General features: G+C 37.7%; 1 protein-coding gene across 4 annotated transcripts; it reads left to right on the top strand.

Moving 5' to 3' along the window:
- On the top strand, positions 1–27,546 carry zc3h13 (zinc finger CCCH-type containing 13). 4 transcript variants are annotated; one of them, XM_056458702.1, is made up of 21 exons: positions 1–145; positions 2,120–2,266; positions 3,005–3,114; positions 3,197–3,311; positions 3,419–3,527; positions 4,229–4,356; positions 4,461–4,505; positions 4,973–5,151; positions 5,256–5,456; positions 5,663–5,815; positions 6,303–6,658; positions 7,448–7,903; positions 9,623–9,829; positions 12,101–12,587; positions 13,570–13,679; positions 13,763–14,992; positions 16,765–17,325; positions 23,080–23,223; positions 24,784–24,984; positions 25,156–25,319; positions 26,869–27,546. In XM_056458702.1, exons 2-21 carry the CDS (start codon positions 2,129–2,131, stop codon positions 27,043–27,045), a joined length of 5,271 nt encoding a protein of 1,756 aa, XP_056314677.1. In that variant the 5' UTR covers positions 1–145; positions 2,120–2,128; the 3' UTR covers positions 27,046–27,546. The 4 variants fall into 4 exon arrangements, with proteins under 4 accessions (XP_056314677.1, XP_056314669.1, XP_056314687.1 ...); XM_056458694.1 differs by having other exon boundaries at positions 3,416–3,527; positions 12,104–12,587; XM_056458712.1 differs by having other exon boundaries at positions 3,416–3,527; positions 23,083–23,223.
- The last annotated feature ends 154 nt before the right edge of the window (positions 27,547–27,700 follow it).

The following is a 27,700-nucleotide window of genomic DNA, read 5'->3' as shown; positions in this document are numbered from 1 at the left end:
GCTGAATGTGTGTAGAGCTTGCGCTGTCTCGCCAGCATCATGAAGGCGGCTAAGGGGAAGACCGCTTTGCAAGACTTTTGCATGTGATTAGGAGGTTATCCCCAATAGTCTGTGAAACTGGACTTGACGCATCAATCATATTCGGGTAACGTAAATTTGAATTTGTTTATGGAGCCATTAATGGGGCCGTTTAAGCTGTATCGTTATATAGGCTTTCGTTAACAGTGTAGGCCGCGCCGCACTCATGCAGTTGTATAGCTTCGTTCTGTATATGAATGACCACTTAAAACGCGCACGTAAATTAACTTATCTTTTTGTGTGTTTGTGTGAATCTTCGCATGGTGCATGCTTAGTTATAGTCACAACTATTGTATCGTTAATGTGTGTTGGAGAGTGTTAAGCAGATGCGACTAAATGCAGTGCTGTTGTTTACAATGTTCGGGGCTCTGTTAAATAAATTAAAAAAAATAATGGCTTTTTGCAGTCTTGAAAAGTCACGAGAATCAAATAATCGTAATGTACATTTGTATAGATGTAGTAAATTGCTCTGCATTAAGTATCAGAGACAGAATCATCCTTTAAGCTAATGTTAACGTTATATTTATTTATCGCAAGCTGTTATTTTGGAGACCGCAGTACACAATTAATTAGACATAAGTCAAAAACAGCTAGAAAGTAAAATATTAAGCCAATTACACTGAACCCTAATAACATCATGCGGGTTTAGTATGATGAAAATATTACAGCTAAGTTATATGCAAACCATTATTCCCAAAAGTGAATAATAAAAATTGCTGCAGACTTGTTTGTGATCTCTTCATAGATTTTTAGGTTTCTGCTATATATATGTTTTAAAACCAATGTTTTGGCAAGATTTTAAAATCAGCTCACCCCTTTGCAAATAAGCAATCCGTGTACAAGTATATTTTTTTAATTGAGTTTGCCAGCCTGTAATTTATCATACTTTTCATTGTACTTGAAGGGCACAATGTTAGCTGGCTTTCAAAGTCAGGATGAACCGTTTCAAAGTTCTTAGAAAAAAATGTTCACACCAGCAGTACCTGGTATAATTTTAATTCCTGGAAGGCTAAATTCTAACACAATTGTGATTACAGAGACACAAGTGCATGTTAATTGAGCAAATGTATGCCACATGAAACCCCACACATCTGTTATTTAACAGGTTCTGTATTTTGTGGTTCTGTATTCTGTTTATTTAGGGTTGTGAATTGCAGTACGTGAGTTTATTCTCTGCTGCTGACTTTTGATGTTGAAAATTCAACACTGCAGATTCAACACAAGAAACTTTTATTGGCTTTTAGTAGTTTGAGAGCTAAAGACGCTTTGAAGCAAGTGGTGAACAAATGCCAAATTCCTCCACCAGAGATGAGACCTTTTATCAATGTTTACATTTTAAACAAGTGGCAAGAGGAATGGGATGCATTAGGAAATAATAAATTACATAAAATCAAACCTGAAATCTTACACAGAATTTTAAGACTAGATTTGATCAAGTGGTTTTTACCAGATGTCGTATTGGGCATACAAGAATAACCCATAGTTTTTTGCTCCAAGGTGAAAACCCTACTCAGTGTTTGTGCTGCACAACTCCCCATACTATAAAACATATGTGTGTATATATAAGGTTGTTTTATATATATATATATATATATATATATATATATATATATATATATATATATATAATTTTGGGGTTGGCATCATCTCTTAAAGGTTAGGTTGTCGTTACAAAAAACAAGAAAAATGCTAAATTTAAACACAATTTACCCAAATATATAGTATATAGTTAAAAAAATAGTTGTGGAAGTTAATAGGTTAATTATGATGTGAATAATTTAACTTGTACATCTATGTTCCTATCTATAATCTGAGGTAGTTATGGCTTTAAAATTAATGTTAGAAAGATCATGTTAAAGAGTCCATGTGCTTTCAAATTCATCACAAGAGCTACAACATGACAACTTGGTTTTTTTTGAAGCCATATTGTTTTTTTTATCATCAGTGACATGTGGACTCACATTTTCTGTTCTATGGCTCTAGGATCTTGACTGCAACACAGCTTTGTAATTGAAGTGTGTTCTATTCATCTTTAATTCAGCCCTACAGAATGTCCAAGATCAGGCGGAAGGTTACAGTGGAGAATTCGAAGACCATATCGGACAGCAGCAGTAGCACGACCACCCCCTCCCGCAGGCCCAGTGTGTTTGAGAGACTCGGGCCCAGCACGGCCAGTAATGCAGCAGAGGTAGGGATTTTGGTCAACTGCTTTGGTGCTCCTGAAATGGAAAATCTGATGGAAATTTGGTCGCCTGCTTTAGTGCTCCTGAAATGGAAAATCTGAATACATGGACAGTAGGGCTGGGCGATAAGACAAAAATCTCATATCAAAATATCTCATCTCATATCCTGAATCTGTTAACTAAATGTATCACAGTATAGTACCATTTCTGTAAATTCTGTCAATTAACAGTTTATTTTGACCACATGTAAAGCACTAATCCTAATTAGCATTTTGAAATAATATAATGGAGTTTACCCATTCATATGAGATCATATTTCTTACTTTATTAGGAACTTCAGGGCAAATGTTTGAATAAACATGTAGAAGTATAAAAAATAAATATTAATAGAAGTTATATAAAACACTTTTCAAAATTGAATGACTGCAGGTCCAACATAAAAATAAACAAATATCACTAAATAAATTGGGAAGTGTAAACATTGTACTTTCAAGGTTGCATTGCTGTTATTCATGTTCTGTCTGTATATAATATTGCGTCATAAACAATGTATTATGTGATACCACGAAATAAACAATAGAGCGTAATATTAAATGTTTTCATATTTCACAGTCCTAGTAGATATTTTCGTGTATCTAAAATGCCCAGTAGTGCTGTCTAGGTAGTAGCTCATTGTGCCTTTACACTTTCTCTCTTAAGTGCTTTAAATGCAACAGATTGACCTGACTTTGCATTTTCTGCAGACTCATTGTAGAAACTGGTTAAAGACTGGGAACTGCAGTTACGGTAACACGTGTCGATACACACATGGAACCCCATCAAGAGGAAAAGGCTTCTCTGGAACGTTCAATAGGTGTGATTTTTAAGATATGTTATTACTTGCATAAGTACCTGGCAGGAAGCTTGATTTTTTTCGGCATGCGGTTTGTGTGTAGGTCAGCCGAGAGGCCCACTGGGGATCTCCGGGAGAGGATGAAGAATAAGAGACAGGATGTAGATGGTGACGCTCCGAAAAGAGACGCAGACGAGCCCACTTCACCCACAACCAGAGTATGCTGCTCTAAATTAGATTGTTTGGGGGGAACATATAAACAAGGGTTTCACTACTGAGGTTTGCAGTTGTTGTTAATAATGTTTTTGGGTTTTCTGATTAGCAGCGAGATTCATCTCGAGGCAGACATAGAGAAAAGGAGGATATTAAAATCACAAAGGAACGCACTCCAGCTAGTGAGGAGGAAACAGCAGATTGGGAAGCCAGTCGTGAAGGTGAAAGATGAACTACACGCTAAAGAGTGTAATTAAAGAAAACACGCTTCAAGGATTAATTTGAATAAAAGACAATAAAATAAAATAGCACACAGAAGAATGAAAATTGTCACTTATTACTTAAAGGGATAGTTCACCCCCTAAAAAAGAAACTGCAATTTACTCATCCTTCACTGGTTTGAAACCTTTATGAGTTTCTGTTTTCTGTTTACCACAAAAAAGAAATTCTGAAAATTGTTGGAAATTAGCGGGTAACCACTGATTTTCATAGTAAAGGAATTTTTTCTAATATAGATGTCAGTGGCTACCAGTTTCCGTTGTTTTTCAAAATATATTATTTGTGGTCAACAGAAAATGTTTGGGTGAACTATCCCTTTAACCTTATGTACTTCCAATTTCATAATACTTTTAACTTGAAAAGTAAAAAGAGACTTTGAAAGTCTTATGAAGAGACGTTTGCTTTTTGATTAATAGCTTTTTTTCTTGGCCATATTTGATCATTTGCTATTTTGATGAGGTCTTTATGTCTGTTTATCATATGTGTAAAAAAAAAAATTATATATTTATATAAGCGAATGGGTTTGGAATTACATGAGGAAGAGTAAATGATAGCAGAATACTCCAGAGTAACTCCAGCTTAACTTGTCTTTAAAAGCAAAAAAGGATGATTTGAATTGTATTCATGTCTTCGGTTTTACTAGATTCTGATAACGGTGATTACGATTACGAGTTATCTCTTGAAATGAAGAGACAGAAGATTCAGCGGGAGCTGATGAAGCTGGAGCAGGAGAACATGGACAAACGAGAAGAAATCATCATCAAGAAAGAAGTATGTTGTGTAATTACATTGTGTTTGATTTTCTGTATCTATACTTTAAAATTTGAGTGTGAGTATTCCTGAACCCTGAGTAATGGCATGCATATTCTCAACAGGAATCGGTCTCCAAAACCAGGACCAGCAGTAGTTCTAAGGACAGGGTAGGTTTGAACAGAGACATACAAGGAAAAAGTCCTTAATGCAGTGTTCTCAAACTCAATTTCTGGAGGGTCACAGCTCTGCATAGTTTACCTCCAACCACCACCAACTCACACCTGCTTAATAGACTAGTCTTAAACACTTTGATTAGTTGGATCAGCTGTGTTTGATTAGGGTTTGGAGCAAAACTGTGCAGAGCTGCAGCCCTCCAGGAATTAAGTTTGAGACCTGTGCCTTAAAAGGATAGTTCACCCCCCCAAAAATTACATTAAATAAAAACACAAAATATCTGCTTTTGTGTTGCACGTAAAAATTTACCACTTATTTGGAGGGTGAATAGTGAGAAAATTTAAATTTTTGGTTGAAATTTCCCTTAATGGTTCTTTTAGCATTGTAACTAGTGTATAACCTTTTAGCATAGACTGCTATTTTTTATAGTTTATTTAGATGTGTTATTGATCTGTTTTAGGCTTCTCCTGAGCACACCAGCTCTAAAGGATCCCCATCATCTCGTAAATCCAGTGGCTCACCCAAACACAGAGGCGGCAAAGGTGGGAATCCTAGCAAGAAAGAGAAGAAGTCCTCCACTTCCTCAGTTATTTCCTCACCAGTGTCTGACCAGACAAGGGCAGAAGAGACTGACAGCAGGTTAGTATAATATTCAGTATTTAAATTGAACTCTGTTGAAATAAGATTTTCATTAATAGTTTATAATAATAAAGTACTTGACTTGCTGTATAATTTTTTAACAGGTCATCTAAGAGTGGCCATGGTAAAAGAAAAGGGCCACGGACGCCCAGTCCTCCACCTCCAGTCCCTGTGGAGAACCCAGTGGTTGGGAAAAAACACAAGAACAAACACAAGAACAAGGATAAATCTGAGGACAAAACTAAAGAAGGCAAAGAAAGAGGACGAGATGCAGAGAAGCACAAAGAAAAAAAAGAAAAGCGCAGGTATGGTCATCTGGATTTTGTAAAAGTGTAGATTGTGCTAATATACTTCGAAACTGCAGTACTGGAAACATTTTGGTATTGCATTAATCTATTACTACTGAATTTGTTGGTCTTCCCTGCTTCATTCTTTTGTAAAAACAATTCTCATCTAATTAGCTATGAATATTAACATGACATATTCACCTTTATCCTTTACTTTGTTGCAGGGACCGTTCAGATAGTTCCCATAAAGCCAAACGCTCAATGACCTCAGAAGAACGATCTGGAAGTCTTTCCCCACCTTCCAGGGAAGCATCTCCCCCAGCCAGAAGAAAGTCATCATCTCCCAAACCCTCCTCTAAACGAGCCTCACAGCACAGGTGAGAAGAGCTGCACTTAATAAATGGTAACAGGTGGAGTCGGAATCTCTTGCTCCATCTATTATAGTTCCAAAAAAATTTTTCTGTTTGATTTGCAGTCAGGCTGTTGAGTTTAAACCCACAGTGTGTCAAAGGGCTTTTTATATCAGGCATTTTAACAATCAATGTCAATTCTTTATTCCTTTTAAGTTAGAAGGCATCTTTTTAATCTCAAAATATGAACAGTGCTTGCTTGCTATATGTTGTAATAATTAATTTGAGTGTCTTTGTTGAGGTAATGTAATATTTGACATTGGATTGCTTTTTTGGCCAAAGTATCGCAACCTTTTTTATAGTTTTCAAAATAATGTTTTTTGACACTTAACTTCTAATTGCAAAAATTAGCTTTTCATTAGCACTTAGCATTCAATTGCATCAATTTCCAATTTCAAAAACAGTAAAAAAAAAATTGACAGCGATTTTTATCTTGTGTGCTTTCCTTTCTCAGGTCTAGAACTCCACCCCGTCACCGCCGCAGTACTTCCCCTTCTTCCAGACAACAGCAGTCCCCATCTTCACAGTCAGGTTCCTCAGCCCAGAGACACTCCCCATCCCCGCGCCACAGACGAAGTTCCATCACCCCCTCAGCCTCACCCCCTCCCACTCAGTCCTCGCGCCGCTCTCGCTCATCCGTCACCCCCCAGAGGGACCCGTCACCAGCATCTGCCCCTCGCAGGTCCAGCCCCAGTGCCTCTCACCGCTCACAGGGCAGGGAGAAAGAGCGGGAGAGGGACAGGGACAGGGGAAGAGCAGAGCAAGAAAGGAGTCCAGCAGTCCAGGAGAGACGGCATGAGCGCAGAGATGGTAAGTCACACATAGGGATGTGAACAGTGGTTTCACGGTTCGGTTGCAATTATCATGCCATCGATTCAGTTCAATTTGATATCACGGTGCATTGATGGTGTAAAACTCAAGTACATCCACAATACAACATGAGCATTTATAGCAAATAACAAATCTGGCAACACGGTAGACAACTCTCTCGTGCTGTGCAATATGGGCGAAAGAAACCTATCACGATTTACTTTAACAATATTGCGATTTCGATTTTAATCATGATTTTGACACACACAGACGTTTTATAGTAGGAATCTGAAACATATTTCCAAAGGAAAACAATTAAATCTTTATAAGGACTTGTAACATGTCTCTAAAACAAACATAATGTAAAAAGGTAGTAAAGATGTAATAAAATTTCTCTAGAACAGACCTATGGCAAAACAAATAAGTAGGCTATTGTGTGCGTGTGTGTGCAGCATCAGACTCAAAGGCTCCAATGTTCTGATCAATCACAGTTTTTTAACAACTTGAATGAACATATCAACCATACTTTTTTTATTTTTGAATCCATTTAATGAGATAAAATGCTAAGTCTATGACTTCTTCAGAGCCAAAGATTATGACTCCTTTTTGTTAGGTAAAATTAACATTGAAACAAGTGGTTTGTACTTTCACTGTTTGTTGTCTCAAGACCTCACATAACAGAGCTTAAACAGCAATTTTTTTTTCTCTGTGTGGTGTTCAGTTCTTCACCATGTTTTTGCCAATGTGTAGCAGTGAAATAGTTTGCTCTTTTAATTTTTTTTTCTTTAGAGAGTCGTGGGAAGCGTGAGAAAGACAGCAGTCGGGAAGAGCGAGACTATGATATCGTGCAGAGTTCTTCTCGAGAGGAGCGGGACTGCAGGGACAGCCGAGACCGCCGTGGAGAACGGGAAAGACGAGATGTCCGTGAAGAACGCCAGCATCGTGGGGATGTCAAAGACACTCGAGATGCCCGTGCAGCAGAGACACGAGAACGCTCAGGACGAGAACCACTGGAGCACAGAGAGAGAGACCGGGATAGGGAGAGAGAAAGGGAGAGGGAAAGAGAGAGAGAAAGGACTGAAATGCATAGAAAGGAGGAAACGATGGTCCAGGAAGAAAGGAGTTATGGAAGAGGACACGGAAGGGAGGACATGAGGAATGACGCTAGAGCGGACAATAGGAATGAATCTCGAGTTGAAAGAACAGGCAGAGGGAGGGGTCACGGATCAGATGTCACAGAAAAAGGTAAGTGGAACAACTACATACTGAGTTTTCACAACACTGTTACAATGGATTGAAAGAATGTTACAATGTGGACCCTTTTCACACATCCGGGTTTCTCAGTAGCATAAGTCATCATACAGTAGTTGTGTAAACTTAAAGTGCAGTGAATGGGAGAATTTTTTTTACAACTCTGTTTGCTGAAATAATAAAAGAAAAACTCCACAATGGTTTTATCAAGACTTCAGAAAAAGGACAAAAAAATCGTGTGAGACTGATATGTTTTTTTTTTTTTTTTCAAAATCTAAATATTAAAAACTTAAAAGGATATAAGATGCTGATGACCATTGAACACGTCATAACAGGCATGCGAAAAGGGTCCATTATTGTGAAATCTATATAAATTTAGGTTTTATATAGATGAATGAATAAGGAAATGAGGAAATTAATAAGTCAAAATTTAGTTTTTAATGAATATAGTCAAAATGTGTGTGCAGGTAGCATACAGTGTACATGTTTAGATTAGATTAGATTCAACTTTATTGTCATTACACATGTACAGGTACAAGGCAACGAAATGCAGTTTAGGTCTAACCAGCAGTGCAATAGCAGCAAGTGCAGGATACAGATATAAGTTAAAAGTGCAGTTATAGAAAAACTATGGTAATATTTACAGATGGATGTACTATGGACATTATATACAATTTACAATAAATGAATATATGTACAGGTTGCTATTAGTAATCTGAAGTGTGCAGATAGATAAACATAATTACAAATGTATATGTACAGTGGGTGTGTACATAATTACAAATGACCATGTGCAGTGGGTATGTACAGTTCAAATAAATGAATCAGTGCAATGTAGTGCAATGAATATGTGCAAATTTTAAATGCGCAAATGTTAAACAGCGCAGTGATTGTGAGGAGTATAAGTTAGAGGAGTGTGGGGGGTGTATTAGGGGGGCAAAAGAGTCAGTGAGGGGCAGAGTTCAAAAAGGAGACAGCTCTGGGGAAAAAAGCTGTTCCTCGGTCTGCTGGTTTTTACACATTTAGATGTTGTTGTTATTATTACTATTATTATTATTATTATTATTATGTATTTATGTCAGTGCAAACAAGCACCCAAAACCCAGAGTGTCCACCTTTTCTCCGCTTCAAATCGTGTGTACAGAATGCATTTGGGAAACTTCATCTATTTATCACTATGGAGCGCGTCTGACAGTCAAGCACCACCACATGAACTGTCTTTTTGAGGATTGCATAGGAGGGGCAACGGCGCCTGTAATGGCCATTTATATTTATTTCAAAGTGTTTTCATGCCTAAATAAAATGAAAGCACAGAACAGATTCACATTTAAGAGCAAAGGGTGTCCCCTGGTGGTTCGGCGGTATGGGTTGCGTATATGGAGGATCAGCCATCCTTCATAGAAAGATTGAAAAATGGGAGAAATGCGGATAAAAAAAAAATAGCTTGATGATGGCAATTATAGAATTGTAAAAAATGGGAGGGTTGACCGGTATGCTGTGTTTTAGTGCAAGAAGTTGGATGTATATTAAAGCTCACAATAACACAACACTATAATTCATTTCTCTGGTTTATGTAATATATTGAATTTGTGACGCATTTTAGCTATGAACTAAGTTACTTTTCCAGTTTTATGCACAATAATGCTGCAGTAAAGTAAAAATGTGTCGTATTCTTTCCATAAAATATTTAAGTTAATCATGTTTCCATTTCAGCTCGTGGTGGTAGAGCATCACAGGCTGACACTAGCAGTGCTAGTGGACACGACAGCTGGGAGTCACGTAGCAGCAGTCTGAGAGAGAGGAGCACAGAGAGGAACACTGATCGCGATCGCTATGATGACAGACCGAGAGGAGAGCAGCCCAGAGATGAACGACGGGGAGCACATAATGAGAGAGATCGCCGTGACAACAGAGAACGAGGTGAGATGTTCTCAAGTGATGTACTTTTTATTATTAAATGAAACCAGCTTACTTTTGCTATTTAAACATCACATAATCATTTACAGTGTAGCCTTGGATGTTGAATTGCTTGAATCTGGGTTGTTTTCTTGTGCAAATAAAGTAGAGATGCACATATTGACCAACCAAGGTGTGAATGCGGCTTTATGTTCACAATTTGCAGCCACAACAACCACGAAAACATTTGGTGAAACAAACTTGCCTTCACCTAAATAAACTATTCAGACTCAGAGTAACATTGGGCAGTACTTTTCCCAATGCAGCACCCGAGATGTTTAATCTCGAGCCCTGTCACAAAGCAGCTTGTTGCATGCCAACCCCATGTATGATGAAATCATGAGGAAGAACGTTTGGGCAGAGATGCACAGCAGCAGAAGTGAAAGCGCAGTCATCTTCCGATTAACACAGATGGTTTCTCTGACCTCTCTGTTTCATATAAGAGAATGCTCATTTTAAGCAGTCATGAGAATTTTGCCTGATTAATTTGATCAGTTTTTATTTAAGTTGTAATAAACACTTTACTTTTGAGCTGTTTTTAAAATGATTGCTGCTTGAGAAAAGAATTCTGCTAGACATATCATTTATAATTGAGTTTAGAGAGACAAAGGGATCTATTTTAACGATCTAGGTGCAAAATAATTAAGGGCATGTCCAAATCCACTTTTGCTATTTTAAGGATGGAAAAATATGCTTTGCGCCCTGGTACGTGATCTAACAGGGTTGTGCTTATTGTCTTAATGAGTTATAGGTAGGCCCACACGGAATCTGCTTGCGCAGAAATCCACAGATTTCCACAGATTTTTAGCCCATCATTGAGTCTATGTATTTACTTGTGTAAATGTGTGTAAATTTATATTTAATCAGTTTTTAAATTCATTTCACTAATATTGTTGTGAAATAATAATAGAAATATTAAAATGTTCATATGATTTATTTACAATACAGTTTGTACAGTAATATTTTCTGTCTTTTATATTGTATGAGAGATTTAATCAACCAAATAAGTGGATCTAATTGGATTTACATTTTAAAAATTAAATAAAAGTTATGATAGTTATGATACTCCTAAAATCATTCTGCATAAATCCGCAGATTTTTTACCAAGTTCTCCACAGAAATAGCAAAAAATCAGCAGATTCTGTCTGGCCCTGGTTATGGTTGTGTTTTGAGCATAACGTGCATTAAGCCAATCAGAGTCTCATTTCCTATTCCCTTTAAGAGACAGTTGTGTTGCGCCATGGTGCATTTACTATTTACATGGCAGACTTTGTAAGAGGAAAAACTGAATGTTTCACTGAATAAGCCTCTTCCATTCGGCCTCTTTTCTTCGTCAACAAAGTGCATTAATACACCTCCTTTTTAGACCTGAACACACATGAGTCAACAAAGTGGCGAAAATGGATGTGCTATTTAAACAACGTGGCACAAAATGTGAAACTTAGGCATGCGCTGGTCTGAAAATAGCAACAAACCGCGCCAAACACGTCCTGCGCCTTATTGTGCTGGGTTTATGATAGGCCCCAAAACATCATTCACAGCAAAAGCTTTATCAGAGTGAGTGAATAAAAAAATACAAAAAAGTGGGCTTATCTATTAAACAATGATAAAATGCAATATAGTAATCAAATACAATATATAAGCATCTGCTTATCTTTAGACTTTTTTTGATATGAGGAAAACTTTACACTTTAGATAAACTTTTTTTATGATCTGATAATATTGTGATCCGTTTATCTTTTTAATTTTCTTTTTAATTGTAACTGCTTTTCTTAGAAAGAAAATTGTAATCTGCAAAAATCTGTATTGGCAGTTCACACTTAAGAAAAAATCTGAAAACTGAATCAGCCATGAAAAATTACAATCGGTGCATCTCTGAAATAGTCAAATTATCTACACAATGAAAAGTCAAGAGTTGCAACTCAAGTGGATGAAACCGTTTTTATTTGGTAAACTAATGTTTAACTAGTTGAGCCATTACTGAATGAGCACTGCTATGTCCCAGAGATTGCACTATTATGTCTTTCTTTTCTTTTTCTGTCTTTTTAAACATGTTTATATTCATTATTATTCTTTGTTGTTTTTACTTTTTATGTTTATTTTATTCTTGTTTATGTAAAGCGCTTTGAATTACCATTGTGTATGACATGCTAAATAAATAAACTCACCTTGCCTAACTGTAGATGGAAGTTTATTTGGAGCAAATAAAAATCTTTTTTTGTTTTTTTTGTTGAGCAGAACAAAGAGCGCCCTCTCCTGTCCGCCAGCAGAACCGCGGCGATGACCTGGAGCGTGAAGAGAGAAGAGATGATCGTCGGAATGATAGAGGGGATGACAGAAGAGATGATCGTACCCGTGAGAGGGAAAAGGAGAGGGATAGAGAAAGAGAGAGGGAAAGGGAGAAGGAGAGAGAGAGAGAAAAAGAGCGGGAAAGAGAGGCTGAAAGAGAACGCGAGAGAACCAGGGAGAGAGAGAGGGAAAGGGAACGAGAGAGGGAGGAGAGAGAAAGGGAGAGGGAGGAGCGGGAAAGGGAGAGAGAAGAGCGGGAAAGAGAAAGGGAACGAGAGAGGAAGGAGAGAGAACGGGAAAGGGAGCAAAGAGAAAGGGAAAGGCAGCGGGAGTGGGATGAAAGAGAGAAAGGAAGAGAGGAGAGGAGGGAAAGAAGAGATGAGTCAAGAGAAGATCGCCCTCCCCGAGATGCTCATGAAGACAGAAAGAACATGTAAGTACTCTAGTGTTATTGATCCCAGTTAAGTGCAAGCTTGTTAGAATACCTTAACCAATTGAACCAATAGAATACCTTAGAACAATTGTGTGGCAACGGTGTGTGAATATAGCCAGCCTCTGATGCTAAAATATAATTAATTCAATTTTTTTATTACCACACTTGATTAAAAACAATCTGCAGAAACACTTTTATTGACATTAGCGAACAAATTCCGGTATGCGCATTAAATGGTCATGTGATTTTGTTAAAAGAAATCATGTGATGGTAAAAATGTGTGCGAATGGACAAACCAGCAGGGTTACAGCACACTGTAGAACATCTGAAATGTTGTTTTGGTCATTCTTAAACGCTTTTTAACTGTTTCAGTATTAGTGTTATTATATTATTATTTACCACCAGAATCAAGAGTGTCTGTGCTCCGTGTCTCATGCCTTCAAACGCCACCGCGCGTTCACTGCGTGTCAGGATTGCTTTCTGAGGCACAAATCATTTATTAAATGAAGAAAACATTCACGCAGCTTTTCCTACCGCAGCAAATTCTGTTTTTACTTTCGATATTTGACGGCAGTTCATAAGGAAGTGACGATTTTGTTCGCTTTGACTTGTTGGATGGAAACGCTGCTTTATTTTGATATTTAAAAATAATTCTAAATATTTTTGTAGGGATATACTGTATGGCATAGACTCCAAATTTCTGTTTATTTATTCTTAAAGTTTTATATTTCCAACAGTATTTTACATGGCTATTGGGTTATTTTGTGCCACTTTTTGGCCCAAATGATTGTCCTGATTTGTTCAGAACAAAACTAAAGCACAAACGTTTATGACGTCATATTGGGATTCTTGGTTCTACTAGAATATTAGACTAATTTGCACACAGAGAAATGCATTAATATTGAACGATTCAAGTGCAGAATATAAAGCTTAATATAAATTTTGAAAAGTAGCGTTACGTTTTTTTTTTCCTTTTGTGTAGCCGCAAGAGACATCGTGCTGAGAACACTCCCAGTCCAAGGCCATCTCCTAAAAGAGCGCGAGATGTGAGCCCTCCAGACAGTGATGGTTACAACAGCACTGAGGAGAAAAGTAGGAGTTTAACAGTGCAAGTGTAAGCTTGTCTTTGGTACACGCATGCAGAAAATGTAAACCGTTATATGTTTTTATCTTAGGTGATAAGCATCGTCTGCTGAGTCAGGTGGTTCGTCCTCAGGAGACCGCTCGCTCACCTGTCCGCTCCTTTACTGATGATAAACACAGTCGTTGGAAGGATGAAGATCGGCGCGTGGATAAAAAAGATGCCCGTGGTCGACATGAGGAGGTGGATTCCCGTGGCGAGAGAGCAGGAAGAGCAGCGGAGCGGCGTGGAGAACACGCTTCAGATGTTTCTGCTACAGGAGTCCCTGAATCTAGGAGGGGAAAAGAGCAGAGAGACCTCCCTTCTGCTGCGCTGACGCCTCCCGTGGAGGAAAGAGATGCTTTGTCAGCGGTCCATGAGGAGACCAAGAAAAAGACTAAATCCCAGAAAAAAAATATGAAGAAGAACCGTAAAGAGGATGAAGGGGGATCTGGAGGAGGCGATCGTAGTAACCCTGAGCCCCCATTGTCTTCCAATGTGGCTGAAGTCCCTCCGGCTCTCCTCTCTCCTCGCAAGACACCCAAGAAGAAAGCCTTAGAAAGGAAGCGCAAGCGCTCACGAGGTGCCGAGTCGGATGTTTCTGAGGATGAACTGGTCACTCAACAGCCCCTCAGTAAGAGGCGCCGAGGCCCACGTACACCACCGCCAATCAATAAGGATGACCTTCCCTCCCAGAGGGCTTTAACAGCTGGACAGAGTTCTCTCCCAGCAAAATTAGATGCCAACTTCAGTGACTGGTCTGATGAGGATGTACCGGAGCGTGGCGAGACCTCCACTGCCTCCATGCCATCAGACAGGCCTCCAGAAAGGCTGCCACCTAGAAGGGGTGCACGTGGGGTAGGCCGGGACCGTACTGACCCTCCTATTGCGCCGCTGCTTCCTGACCCTCCAATGCTGATGCAGTCTCTTCCCTTGCAACCGTTACTGCCGCAACACATGCTGCGAAAGCCACAGCAAGCAGACATGCAGCAGCAGCGTAGCAGCAGCATGGGCAGTAACCAAAGCCGTGCATCTTCCAGAAGACTACGCTCTCCTTCTAACGAGTCAGCTCACCGTGATGACGGGCCTCAGGGGATGAGGTCCCGCAGAGGACTCCTGCAAGGGGGAAATTCCAGAGAGCGAGACAGAGAGAGAGAAAGGGAAAGGGAACGAGAGAGGGATAGAGACAGGGAGAGGCCAGTGGCTAATGAACAGATGGTTGGAGAGAGGAAGTCGAGGATCGATCAGCTTCGCAGAGGAGAACCCAGTCGGAGTACTTCCTCAGGTGAGACTTTTTGGTTAATTATTAAAACAATTCTTAGTAGTATTATTGTTGACAATCGATTTTTGTCATTTCGAGATATTTTTTAAAAAATTTTTTTTAAAAAGGCTTGTAGTCGAGGATTTCATTTAATGCTAATTTTAAAAAACCTTCAGTGTTTACAGCTAGATTTGACTCCAAACTATTGACTCCAAATATTATGTTTTATTATGAAACATGAAATGTAAAGTAAAAGAAATAATTAACATGCTTAAATGTTTATTTTGATCCAAAGTTTGCATGAAAAATATTTTCCTTTTAATCCTGTGTATAATTTGGTTTAACTATCATAACTGGCATGATAGGCTTGTCAGACCCCCAGTTTTTCGTGATTATTTTTATTTTTTTCGAGATTTTTCGCAAGATTTGCAGACAATTTTAAAATTTAAAATATATATAAATATTATATATATATATATATATATATATATATATATATATATATATATATATGTATGTATATATATATATATATGTATGCATGTATGTATGTATGTATGTATGTATGTATTATACCTAAAACACGGATTGCCTCAAAACTCCTCACAGGGGAGTGTTTTGATTTTCTCTCGTTAACTGCAGGGAAAGAGTTAAACGAAATTGTTTATCAATTTCATTAACATCATAATACCAGCCATACGTGTAAAGCGCAAAGAATAGCTTTCAATTCGGTCTAGTCCAGCAGCCGTTATGTTTGAATCAATCTCCATTGTAAGCTGCTTGCTTTTCTCTCTGTTCCATTTCTCCATTTTTTAGATGTTTGCTCCAACTTTCTTTTGCAGTCTGAAGCTTGTCAAACGCACAATTTGCACCACAGCATGTCTAATCGCATCTTTGCATTGACTTCACATGTAAATGCACCTCATCCGCATCTGCTTACTGCACAGGCTGCACAACACCCCCGCCCCCATGTAATGTAATGCTTGTGAGACATCATTTTTCGAGAAACACTCAAATAAATCATGTTCGCTGCGTATTCAAAGTCATGTAAAACATTTAATTGCAAACTGAAATAAATATAATTTGATTATATGGTTTGGAATTTGATGTTTTATGAAATTATTTACAATTTTTCAGATTATTTTGCGTTTAGTCAAGAATTTTGCAGGATCCAACATTTGCGACCTTTTGTTGATTTTGCGTTGGATTCAGCGAGGGGTCTGGCTTGTTGAAATAACAGTGTTGTAATAACATTAAATAATTTCTTTACTGCACAGTTACGTGTTAAAGGAGTAGTTCTCCCACAAATAAAAAAATCTTGCCATTATTTACTCATCCTTGTTCTAAACATGCTTGACTGACTTCTGTTAAACAAAGATGATGTTTTAAAGATAGCTGGAACCCTGTAGCCATTGAATTTCACAGTATTTGTGGAATGTCACCTATTGTCTTTAACAGAGTAAAGCAAGTTGTAAAGATTTGAAACCCTTTGAGGGAGAGTACATAGTGAGTAAATTTTCATTTCTGGGCATCTCTTAAACTAACATTTAAAAAAAATAAACATTTTGAAAACAAGCTGAGTTTATTTTCCTGTACTGACAAATAAATGTTTATCAAAATGCCAAAACTGATTACTAACAGTATGATAAAATAATTAACTAGAATTCAACCTCCTAAATTGTGGTTTCCAAGTGATTTGTAATTTTTAAAAAAAGCACAAAGCAATTATTTTATAACATTTTAAAAAGGTTTTTTTTGAGTTCTCCATTACATTTGCTTATTATTGTTTTTCACAGACCGACAGGACTCTCGAAGTCATAGTTCTCGTCGCAGTTCACCAGAGTCTGAGCGTCAGGCTCGCTCCAGAGCCGGATCTTATGACAGCCGTGAACGTGACCGGGAAAGAGATCGTGATCCATTAGATCGAGAGCGCGAGAAAAAGGATCATCGTCAGCTGCAAAATCAGCAATCCCAACAGCGAGAGCGGGAACCAGAGGCCCGTGAGTGGGGCGGACGGGGCAGAGAGCCACTCCTCCGTGGAAACCGGGAGCCAATTAGAGAGAGAGACCTGAGGGAGATGCGTGAAAGAGAGCGACTCTTACCTGAAGGGCTGCTAGCACACGAACGAATGGATCGTGAGCGTGGTGAAAGAGATCGTGAGCGTGACCGGGACAGAATGCTTCCGTTTGACTTGCAGACGCATAGAGACTCAAAGAGCAGAGCTGAATTGAAGATGGACAGGGCTGAATATGAGCCTCTATTACCCAGAGAAGCCCTCAAGGATGTCGAAAAACCAGCAGACAACTCACATCTGCAAGGGGAAGCGTCTGAGCCAGAGAAAATGGATAGTCTTGATGGTAAATCTTTTTTCATAACATTTCTCTTACTGCAGCCTAATAAAACTGTACCTATGTTTCCATCCAACTATTTTTATGCGGATTTTAGATATGCACATATAAAACGGTTGACGGAAATGCCAAGATGCTCATAACTGTTGAAAATGCACATAAAAAAACATGCACATAACTGAGTAAGATAAACTTTTTATTCGATAAGAAAAGATGCACCTAAACCACGATGGAAACACAGTATGCACATTAAAAAAAGGTCTTGTGATTGTGTTTAAGAGATCATGTGATGATAAAAAAACCAGCAGGCTGACTGCATTGTAAGACATTTGAAATGTTGTTTTGGTCATTCAAAAACGCTGTAACCATTTTAGTATTAGTGTTATTAAATGTCATTATATTATTAATTACCTTCAGTATCAAGAGTGTCTGTGCTCCGCATCTCACGCCTTCAAACGCCATCACGCATTCATTAACATTTCTGCATTTTCTTCTGAGGCGCAAGTCATTTATTAAATAAAGAAAAGATTGACGCAGCTTCTCCTACCGCAGCAAATTCTGTCTTTACTGTTGATATTTGGCAACAGTTAATCAGGAAGTGACCATTTTGTTCTCTCTGACTTATTGGATGGAAACGCTCACTCGTCTTTCATGCAATAATCCTGTTTTGCGCATAAATTTAATTCGCATCTTTGAATGGAAACATAGCTTGTGATACTTCTATCTTGGGCCTGTATTTAACTAGCATTTGAGAATTACTCATAGGAACAGTGCAAAGAAATTCTTGACTCAACGCTGAGCTTAAAAGTTACTTAGCATGCATCTCAGTCTGAATTTACGTTTAAATCTTAAGTGTCAGTTTATGAGGTGATTCACAACAGTTCGCTGTGCCACAAACAGAATTTTAGGTACCGACAAAGGCATGGACCAATCACAGAGTAGGTATTTAAGATTTTTTTTTATTAATTCATATTGATTGGTGTATTCCTGAAAGAACTTGATGAACTGAATGTTAGTGTGTTTGAAATCACATGCTACCCTATTACATATTATGTGAAGAACAGTATATGAAGCGAGTAGAATGTGTGAATTCAGAGTGTTATAGGGGAAAAACTGTAGGTGAGCAGTACCAGGATGACCTACTGCTTTCATCCAAATTCTGTATCTGGCATTCAATCAACACTTTGCCATGCAAGGGGCAGGCCCACATGGAATCCACAGATTTCCACCAATTTTATTTATTTATTTATATATTTTTTATAACTCATCAATGAGTTTTATTTTGAGTTACATTTATTTGCTTATGTAAATGTATGCAGATATACATTTATTTAGTTTTTATATTAATTTCAGCAATATTATTGACTAATATTATGCACATGGCTAATTTACATAATCATGCTGCGTTGAGTTCTCTTTCAAACATTCGCTCGGTATCTCACTATTGTAAACACCTCAGGCGTGACAGACTATGGAAGCACCAATTACACCACATCCGTCTGAGGATGGACAAATCACAGCTCTCGATTAAGAGCCCACCCTCTTCTTTATAATCCGCTGTGATTCCCTGAATCGGCATTTAAAGCACGCTCTTCCAGAGTGTAATGCGTGGAGGGAAGTCTGGTGAGATACCTCACTCTGTTCTGAGAGAACCGGGGTTACGCAAGTAACCTAGCGTTCTCTTTCAAACATTTGCTCGGTATCTCACTATGGGAATGATATATACCACTCCCGTAACGCATGCCTTCCGAAGCTTCCAGACAGAATCGATAGAAAGATAACCTTTCAAGTTTATAAGGGGCACACATTGAGAACTGCATGAGCCAAGGAAGGCGCGGTGATGTCAAGGCGGTAAAACCTGATAAATGTATGCGGGGAAGACCAACTTCCCGCTTTACAAATATCTCTTACCGAAATCCATCTGAACAAAGCCCATTAGGTAGCGACACCTCTTGAAGAATGAGCTCTTAAGCCCTCTGGGGAACGAAGACCCCTAGATGTATAGGCAAGTTCGATCGCCTCCACCATCCAATGCGAGAGCCGTTGAGATGAAATAGTGCTTCCATAGTTGGTCACGCCTGAGGCGTTTACCATAGTGAGATACCTCGCTCTGTTCTCAGAGAACCGGGGTTACCCAAGTAACCTAGCGTTTTGTGAGTAGTGCCTCTTCACGTACTCATCATTGTGCACTGTATGAAATAGTGTGGTGGTCCTAACTGTATCAATATATAGCATATGCTGCTGTTTATCTTTTTTTTTCTTTTTCTAAATTACCAGCATATATTTGTAATCTCTTATCCATTTACATATAAAGTGTTCAGATGCAAAAGCCGCTAAACGCCATTTCCAACAATGAGTGAATGCTTTAGGCACGTACTACATGTTCAACAAATAGTTTTGTTTGAAATCATCTAAATCCCAGTGTCAGCGCGTTCTGAAATAGCAGTTTGTTTGACAGCAAAAGCCGCTGAGAACCAATTAGAAGGTGCGAATCGAATCATATGTTTTCAATGTAGCAGCGTGCTGATACACCGGCTTTAAAAGACGGAGTTTGATGAGCTGCTTGAGCCTGTCCAACTGTCAGTGAATGGCAAATGAAAACGTCCCTTACCTCAAAAAACTCTGCATTATAAGAAACAGAAAACACACTGTACAGTCGGAAGTGTAGCATGCATCCATAATGTTTGTTTGCGCAGCGACGCTACTTTGAATGAGTCCAATTTATTATACATTAAACAGCAACTCAATTTCATGAAAGACCAAGTTAAGATCAGAATCAGAAAGAGCTTTATTGCCAGGTATGTTCACACATACACATACAAGGAATTTGTTTTCGTGACAAAGCTTCTACAGTGCAACAGAATTACAGAGACCGGATAAAAAAAAACTGATAATAAATATATTTTAAAAATAGAAGTAGTGAATGCAAATATACAAATTGGCAAGTGTATGTACAGGTATATTACTATATACAACGTTGTATGTGCAGCTGTTATGTGCAAATTGGCATGTAAAGTGTGTTGTTAAATAAGTGTATATGTGTATAAAAAGTGTATAGCAAGTAGTGATGTTGGTTCCACAATAATTATTGTCAAGTTCATGAGATGGATTGCCTGAGGGAAGAAACTGTGTCGGGCTGTTCTGGTGCGCAGTGCTCTGTAGCGTCGACCAGAAGGTAAAAGTTCAAAGAGGCACTGTGCTGGGTGTGAGGGGTCCAGAGTGATTTTGGCAGCCCTCTGCTCGGTCTGGATAAGTACAGTTCTTGGAGAATAGGGAGGGTTGTACCAATAATTCACTCAGCAGTCTAAACTATTCGCCATAGTCTTCGGAGGTCGGATTTGGTAGCTGAGCTAAAGTGCCAGTGCTGATTGTGCCGGTACTGGATGAGAATTTTCCCAGCTTCACAAGCTGCTGCCTGTCCGTTAGAAAGCTGTTGATCCACTGACAGACAGAGGTGGGTACAGAGAGCTTAGTTAATTTGGGCAGGAGAACTTTTGGGATGATGGTGTTAAACGCCAAGCTGAAGTCAACAAACAAGATCCTCACATAGGTCCCTGGTCTGTCTAGGTGTTGCAGAACATAATGCAGTCCCATATTTACTGCCTCATCCACAGACCTGTTTGCTCTGTAGGCAAACTGAAGAGAGTCCAGTGAGGGTTCAGTGATGTCCTTCAGGTGGGCCAGCACTAGTTTTTCAAAGACTTCATGACCACAGATGTTAGTGCCACCGCTCTGTAGTCATTTAGTCCTGTACGTTTGGGTTTCTTTGGGATGGGGATGATGGTGGAGCGTTTGAGGCAGGAGGGCGCTTCACACAGATCCAGTGATCTGTTGAAGATCAGGGTGAAGATTGGGGCCAATTATTCAGCACAGGATTTTAAACAGGCTGGTGTTATAAAATCTGGGCCTGGGGCTTTTTTCCTCTTCTGTTTTCGGAAGACCAGGCGCACCTCATCTTCACTGAACTGAAGTGCAGGTATGGGGGAGGCCGGGGGTGGTGGAGGTATTAATGGTGGCATGAAAAGCAGTTCAGAGTGGGTGTGGGGGTTTTCTCAAACCGGCAGTAAAACTCATTCAGGTCGTTTGCAAGTCATTTGTTGTCTACAGTGTTGGGGGATGGTGTCTTGTAAATATATAATGTAATAGAAATATAATGTATAAAACTATACATTTTTTTATGTTACTTCAATAAATTATATATTTTTTTTAGTAATGGACAATGCACAGATATTGATGTTTCACAATGTTTTTACACCACATAATTTGAATCTAACAACCTTGTTTACATTGCTCTACTTACATTTAATCCAAATCCCAAATACCAGAAATGACAACAGATTGTTACGATTTAATTAATGTCAGTTTTATTGTTATTGATTAATGCACTTGACAGATTTCATTTATTAATTTTCCTTCTGCTTAGTCCCTGGTTTATCAGGGGTTATCACAGTGGACTGAACCGCCACTTACTTGACAGATGTATTTTTAATTTCAGGTGGTTTGTGTATGTGTTTTATGTTTGGTAAGATAATTTGTAATTGCATCTTTAGTGATTTTTCAACTAAATACTCTGTATTGTCTCAAAAGGTGGATTTAGAGGTTTTTGCAAAAAAAAGCACAAGTGGATTTACCTGGTTTTGACGCAAAAGAAAAGTTACCTCGTTAAAAAACAGAATTGTCTAAAGCAGTGTTTCCCAACCCTGTTCCTGGAGGCACACCAACAGTACATATTCTGTATGTCTCCCTTATCTGACCCATTAGTGTCAGGTTTTGGTGTCTTTTCTAATGTTCTGCTAAGTTGATTCAGGTGTGTTTGATTAGGGAGAGGTTGAAAATGTGTACTGTTGGTGTGCCTTCAGTAACAGGGTTGGGAAACACTGCTCTTAAGTGACATTTATGAAAAAAGGTATTTTATTTGCTAGCTAATAACCTTATCATTATCTATAAAATGAAACTTCTGAACCTAATCGGAGGAGCCTGATAGAAAATGCTCATTTATAAGAAAAGAGGTCTGATGGATTTAGAGAGTTTTGCATCTGAACTCTTCATATGCAGCTGTACTATTTGATCGTCTGCTAAACTAATTTTAAATGTTCCACGAGTTTGGCTTTGCCTTTTTTGCTCTTTTGTTATGGAACATGTGGATTATTGTGATGCTGGAAACACTCCCTTCTTTAAATTTCTTTAAAAAGCTCTTATAGTCTACACTAAAGGGAATATATTATGTACTTGTTATGATTGATGTTTAATAAAAAAAATTTCCATATATGTCTTTATGAGAACTGCTCAAGATTTCATTGGTCTTATATGTTTGTATTTGTTTGTTGTCGAACGTTTTGTGTTGCCATTTTGGCCAGGACTCCCTTGGAGAAGAGATCTAGTATCTCAATGGGACTGTCCTGGTAAAATAAATAAAAATACAGGAGATATTATAACAGATATTATATCTGATTATAATCAGAAATGGTGGAAAGTAGTGACAACATCAATGTGCTTTATATATAGTCTGAATTCAATTCATAGAACTCGTTCATTCTATTTAGATCATACCTTTTTTAGCTTATGGGAAGTACTTTCAAATTCAAATGTACTTGAGCAGTATGTGATTTTTGGATGCAGCTAATGCGTTAGCTCATGGAGATGTCAAAATGTGGTGTGTAATGGATTCTCAGGACCCGAATCGAAAACCACTGGCCTGTATAAATGTATGGGTGTGTCAAGCATTCATTAAATTTCACTGCTTTTTTTTCTCTGTTGTTTCAGAAGAGGATGATGGAAAAGGAGATGATGCGCAGTCTGTCGTGTCAGGTGGTGAGGAGTATGAGCCAATCAGTGATGATGAACTGGATGAGATTCTGGCAGACAGTCAGAAGAGGGACGAGCAGCAAGATGATGAAAAGACTTCTGGTAAGTAACACCAGCACAACCTAAAGCAGAATCTTAAAAAACACAATTAAACAAAATCACAGCACAGTTTCATGAACTGAAATGTACTGTTCTCAAAATGACATGAAAGCTCTATACCTGATTTGGGCCATGGTTTATCAAAATTTTTGTCCATTCAACTAAAATCAAAGTCATGAAATGGTTAGCGTTTATCATATTTCAAAAGACTATGAGGGTAAAATACTAGTGTTGGGTATCAGTTGAATCATTGAATCATTTCAATTCTAAATCTGCTTTTCAGTATCAATTCTTATAGATTGCCGGTTCTGATTTCAGTGTAATAAAAAAGATAAATTATCAAAAGAAAAGAAGTCAAACATTTAGGCCCTGTTCACCCTGATATTAGGTTTCGTTTTCAAGTGGGAAAAAAAGAGGTATTAACGTTTACAGCTGGTGTTTAATGTGTTTCTTTTGTCCATTGTCAAGCACTTCTCTGATGAGGGAAGGTCTGTGGACAGGGATTGGCTTTTTATGATCTTTTTTTTTAATCTAATACTGCGAATGCTGATGAATTTACTAAAAAAAATTTATTGAAAGTTCCAGATCAATTAAAAATGCTTTATGGATGGCCTATTTTATGCATTGACTAATGAAATTGTAGATAATTTATTTTATGTCTGATTTATTAGGCCTACACACTGTTTTACAGTTCGATATGCTTTTGCTTTTATAAGATGCATTTAATAAATATTTTAGTACATGAAAAGTAGTACGTTTCTTTTGAATAGAATACAATTATTAAAAGCACATTTAAAGACTATGCACATAAAATAAAAAAATTATGTGTCATGTATCTTATGAAAAACTGCAAGAGCTGCTGTTTGAGGAAAATGATGCAGATTTCACTCAAAGTACTGAAGTGCTTGTTCATGCTCTGGTTACATCAAGTAGTGATTATTGCAGTTCCCTCCATATCCCCAATTCTCTTTCACTTGCATTGGCTTCCTGTTCTTTATCGTATACAATATTAAATTCTTCTGTTAACCTACAAAGCTCTTCACAACCTGGCACCCAATTACCTCTCTGATCTTCTTCACTGGTACACTTCTCAGTGCCCACTAAGATCTTCTGCGGCTGAACTGTTATCAGTTTCAAATTTTAAGATGAAATCATTTGGTGTCAGGGCGTTTAGCTGCATAGCACCACAATTATGGAATTCCCTGCTGTTAGATATTCGTCAGGTGGACTCTATTTCCAATTTTAAATCCCACGTTAAAACCCAGGATTGAAAACAGGATTGCTTTTAATGATTTTTTGGTTTAATATTATGTTTATTATTAATTATTATTCTGTCTTGTATTTTATAATGTGCCTGTGACATATTGTAAGGTGTCCTTGAGTGCTTTGACAGGCGACTATAAATAAAAGGTATTATTATTTCAAAAATAAATAATTTTGTTAAAAATCATCTTTTCAAACATTTTACACATGCTGACAAAACAATAAGCAACAGCTCTAAAATAACCATATCAGAAGTCTTCTATCCCACATTCCAGTTGTTTATACTGTACCATATTTCAGGGCCTCTAGATGTGATTGATGTAGACTGGTCCAGCTTGATGCCCAAGCAAAAACAGGAGCCCAGAACTCCTGGAGCTGCTCTACTCCGATTCACTCCAGGGGCCGTGCTCCTCAGAGCAGGAGTGTCCAGACGATTAGCTGGACCTCAGCTCCTTGCCAGAATTAAAGAAGTGTGTGCCAGAGAGGTTGAAGACCCTAAAGGTAAGTGTGCAAATCTACCTTTGAAAATACTCTAGTTTTACTATAAATTAAACTGTACTGATAGCGCTGATTACCAATTATCAAAGAATGTCTTTTTTGTGGTAAGGTATAGTAGTTGTACAGATGTGATAATTAAACAGGTGACTTTAATCTCAATATATGTATTCGTAGATGCTGATAAACTCCTAGAGCATGATCTGGGTGCTCTGAATATGGCAGCATACAACAGAAGAATGGAAAGGGCCAGTCTACTGAGGAGCTTGGGTCCTTGCTGCAAGGCGCTGTGTGCTCGGCGAGACATTGCCATACGTAGACAGCTCCTGAAAAATGATAAGGTGAAAAGGGCATCTCTTTCTGTGATTATAGGCTTTCTGAAACTTTATGAAGAAAATGATTGGTATTCTGAAACTAGACAGGCATCGAGGAGAGAATTTAGGAAAATTATTATTGTTAGTATTTTATTAAATACATTGATTTACCCACTGAAGTGTTTGGATGATTTATCTGGTGTTTTTGCATTTAAATGACCTAAAAATCTCTTTATAATTAGTTTACTTGAAATTTTTGTTAAAATTTTAAGGATATATCACTCCTCAAATTTTCTATGCAAATAATTTACTCGCCCTCAGGCCATGAGTCCTGTTTGTTTTTGTTTTTGTCCTGTAGGACTGTAAAGAAGATTTTAGATTAAACTTTGGTCCATGATCATTCCTAAATTGCTAGTCAGTCAAAACCATTGCTACGAGAGTCAAAAAATCTTTTCACAGTGACTATGGCCCTCTGTAGATACATTGAGGTCTTATGAATGTAAATAAAGCTGAATATTACCTGCAATATTTAACCTTGGGCAAATGGGGTAATCTAATTGTTGTTCTTTAGTCTTCTATTATTTTTTACTAAAGGAAAAATTTATCTTGACATGAAGGTATATAAATTAACAGCAAATCTAGATATTTGAAATGTGCATGTGATCACGCATTATTATTTTTTTCAAATATTTCCAAAAAGAGCCATTTCATAAAGTTTACTTTGCAAGAGACTAGCATTTAGCTTAAAATGCTATTTGAAGGCTTAAATAAGTTTATTATTAGACTAGAGCTGCACGATATTGGAAAATTCTGATATTGCGATATTTTATTTTCTCCCAGTAAATATTGCGACGTAAATACAGTTTCACAAGATAGTTGAATAGCTCTATTTCATGGTTTTCTACAGTATTCAGGTACAGAAATTGAGTAATCGCAATGCAAAACATGCTTTTCTTACTTTGCTTTGTATAATTTATAATTAGTTTAAATAAAAATATTGTTTTTGTTTTAAAATTCTGACAAAATTAGGCAAAATTAAGAGTTTTTCCTTAAAACAAGTAAAATTGTCCTCTAGTAGGATCAATTTTATTTTTGCTTTGAAATGTAGCGTTTTGGACTTAAAACAAGAAAAAAATTCTAAGTAAGAAAATTATTTATTCATTTATTTATTTTATTTATTTATTGCATAATTTGTTTAAATTCTGTATAAATACAGTGATTATATACAATTCTGTAGCTACTGGTCAACTGTAATCCACACTTAACATTGCATATCTTTGCGATGTGACTATTGCAGATGCGCACATTCACATATCGATGCTGAAATTATATATTGTGCTGCCCTACATTGGACAACAGTGGCTTGTGCTGAGGCAATCAAAAAAAAACTTTTTGTAATTATTTTGTATTTCAGCCAAACTAAAAGAAATAAGACTTTCTCCAAAAAACCTTAACAGTGTCTAAAGGTGTGGTAACCACAGTATGAGCAGTATAAGTAAAAAAAAGCACTGTTCACACACAGCGTTTATGCATACATCTATTTGATTTAATGCTGCTTTATTTCTCCTTACAATAGGGCACCACCAAGCAGATCTACACAAGCGCTCCAGTGGTGGACAATGAACTTGTGCAACTGAGTTTGCGTCTCTTTAAAAAGAAAATGGCTTCCAACCAGTCTAGCGGACAGGACAAGACTGATTCAGCTTCTCCAGCTCAACAGCTCAATACACCAACAGAGATGTGCGTCTCTTGAGCACACTTAGTGAGTACAGTCGGAAAGCACTGATCTCAGATCATCGTTAACCCTTACTTTTCATCAATTATCGTAACACTGAAACTGTTTTGAAGTCAGTGCTGATGGAGGATTGCTGCCCTAAACCTTACCGGATCACAGAACCATAGAGACTGGAAACACTAGCCTGTGGAAATGCTGTCTTAAGGTTTCATGACCTTTGAACTTTGACTCAGAAATGTGATAATTATGTACTGCATAAAAACTGTGTCATTAACATTTGTTTTAGAGACTTTTTTTGTATTGCCAGATGTGTGTGAATGACGGTTGCTGAATGCTTGTGGGCTATACAATGGGTACTGACGATGTACATTAAAATGACTGTAATTGTTCTGTGCATCTGACTTGCGGTCCCCTTGTTTGTCGGTTTGGTTTTGAAACGTTTTTTTGTGATCAGTCTGCTTCAGCACTCTTTGTTCGCAGTACTTCTTTGTTTTATTAAAACATGATTCAAGAAGAAAATGTGTTTTTTGTATCAACCCTATTGCTTGTTTTATGAAATTAAAATATTACATACACAGAATATTGTGTGTAAATAATGCATTTTATAATTGAGTATTCCAGTATTTGCTTATATTGCATGGTAATAATAAAAACAATAGTGCAAAGATCCGTA

Source organism: Danio aesculapii, chromosome 1, assembly GCF_903798145.1.
Source record: "Danio aesculapii chromosome 1, fDanAes4.1, whole genome shotgun sequence".
NCBI classification, from domain to species: Eukaryota; Metazoa; Chordata; class Actinopteri; order Cypriniformes; family Danionidae; genus Danio; species Danio aesculapii.
Note: the sequence above shows the minus strand (reverse complement) of the source record. Positions and strands in the feature narration are given on the sequence as shown.

What these genes read in the sequence shown, in the direction of transcription:
- zc3h13 (XM_056458686.1), top strand. Translation starts at nt 2,129, where the DNA reads ATGTCCAAGATCAGGCGGAAGGTTACAGTGGAGAATTCGAAGACCATA. An exon ending in AAATCATCATCAAGAAAGAA is followed by an intron (nt 4,357 to 4,460) that starts GTATGTTGTGTA and finishes TATTCTCAACAG; the next exon opens with GAATCGGTCTCCAAAACCAG. An exon ending in GAAAATGGATAGTCTTGATG is followed by an intron (nt 17,326 to 23,079) that starts GTAAATCTTTTT and finishes CTGTTGTTTCAG; the next exon opens with AAGAGGATGATGGAAAAGGA.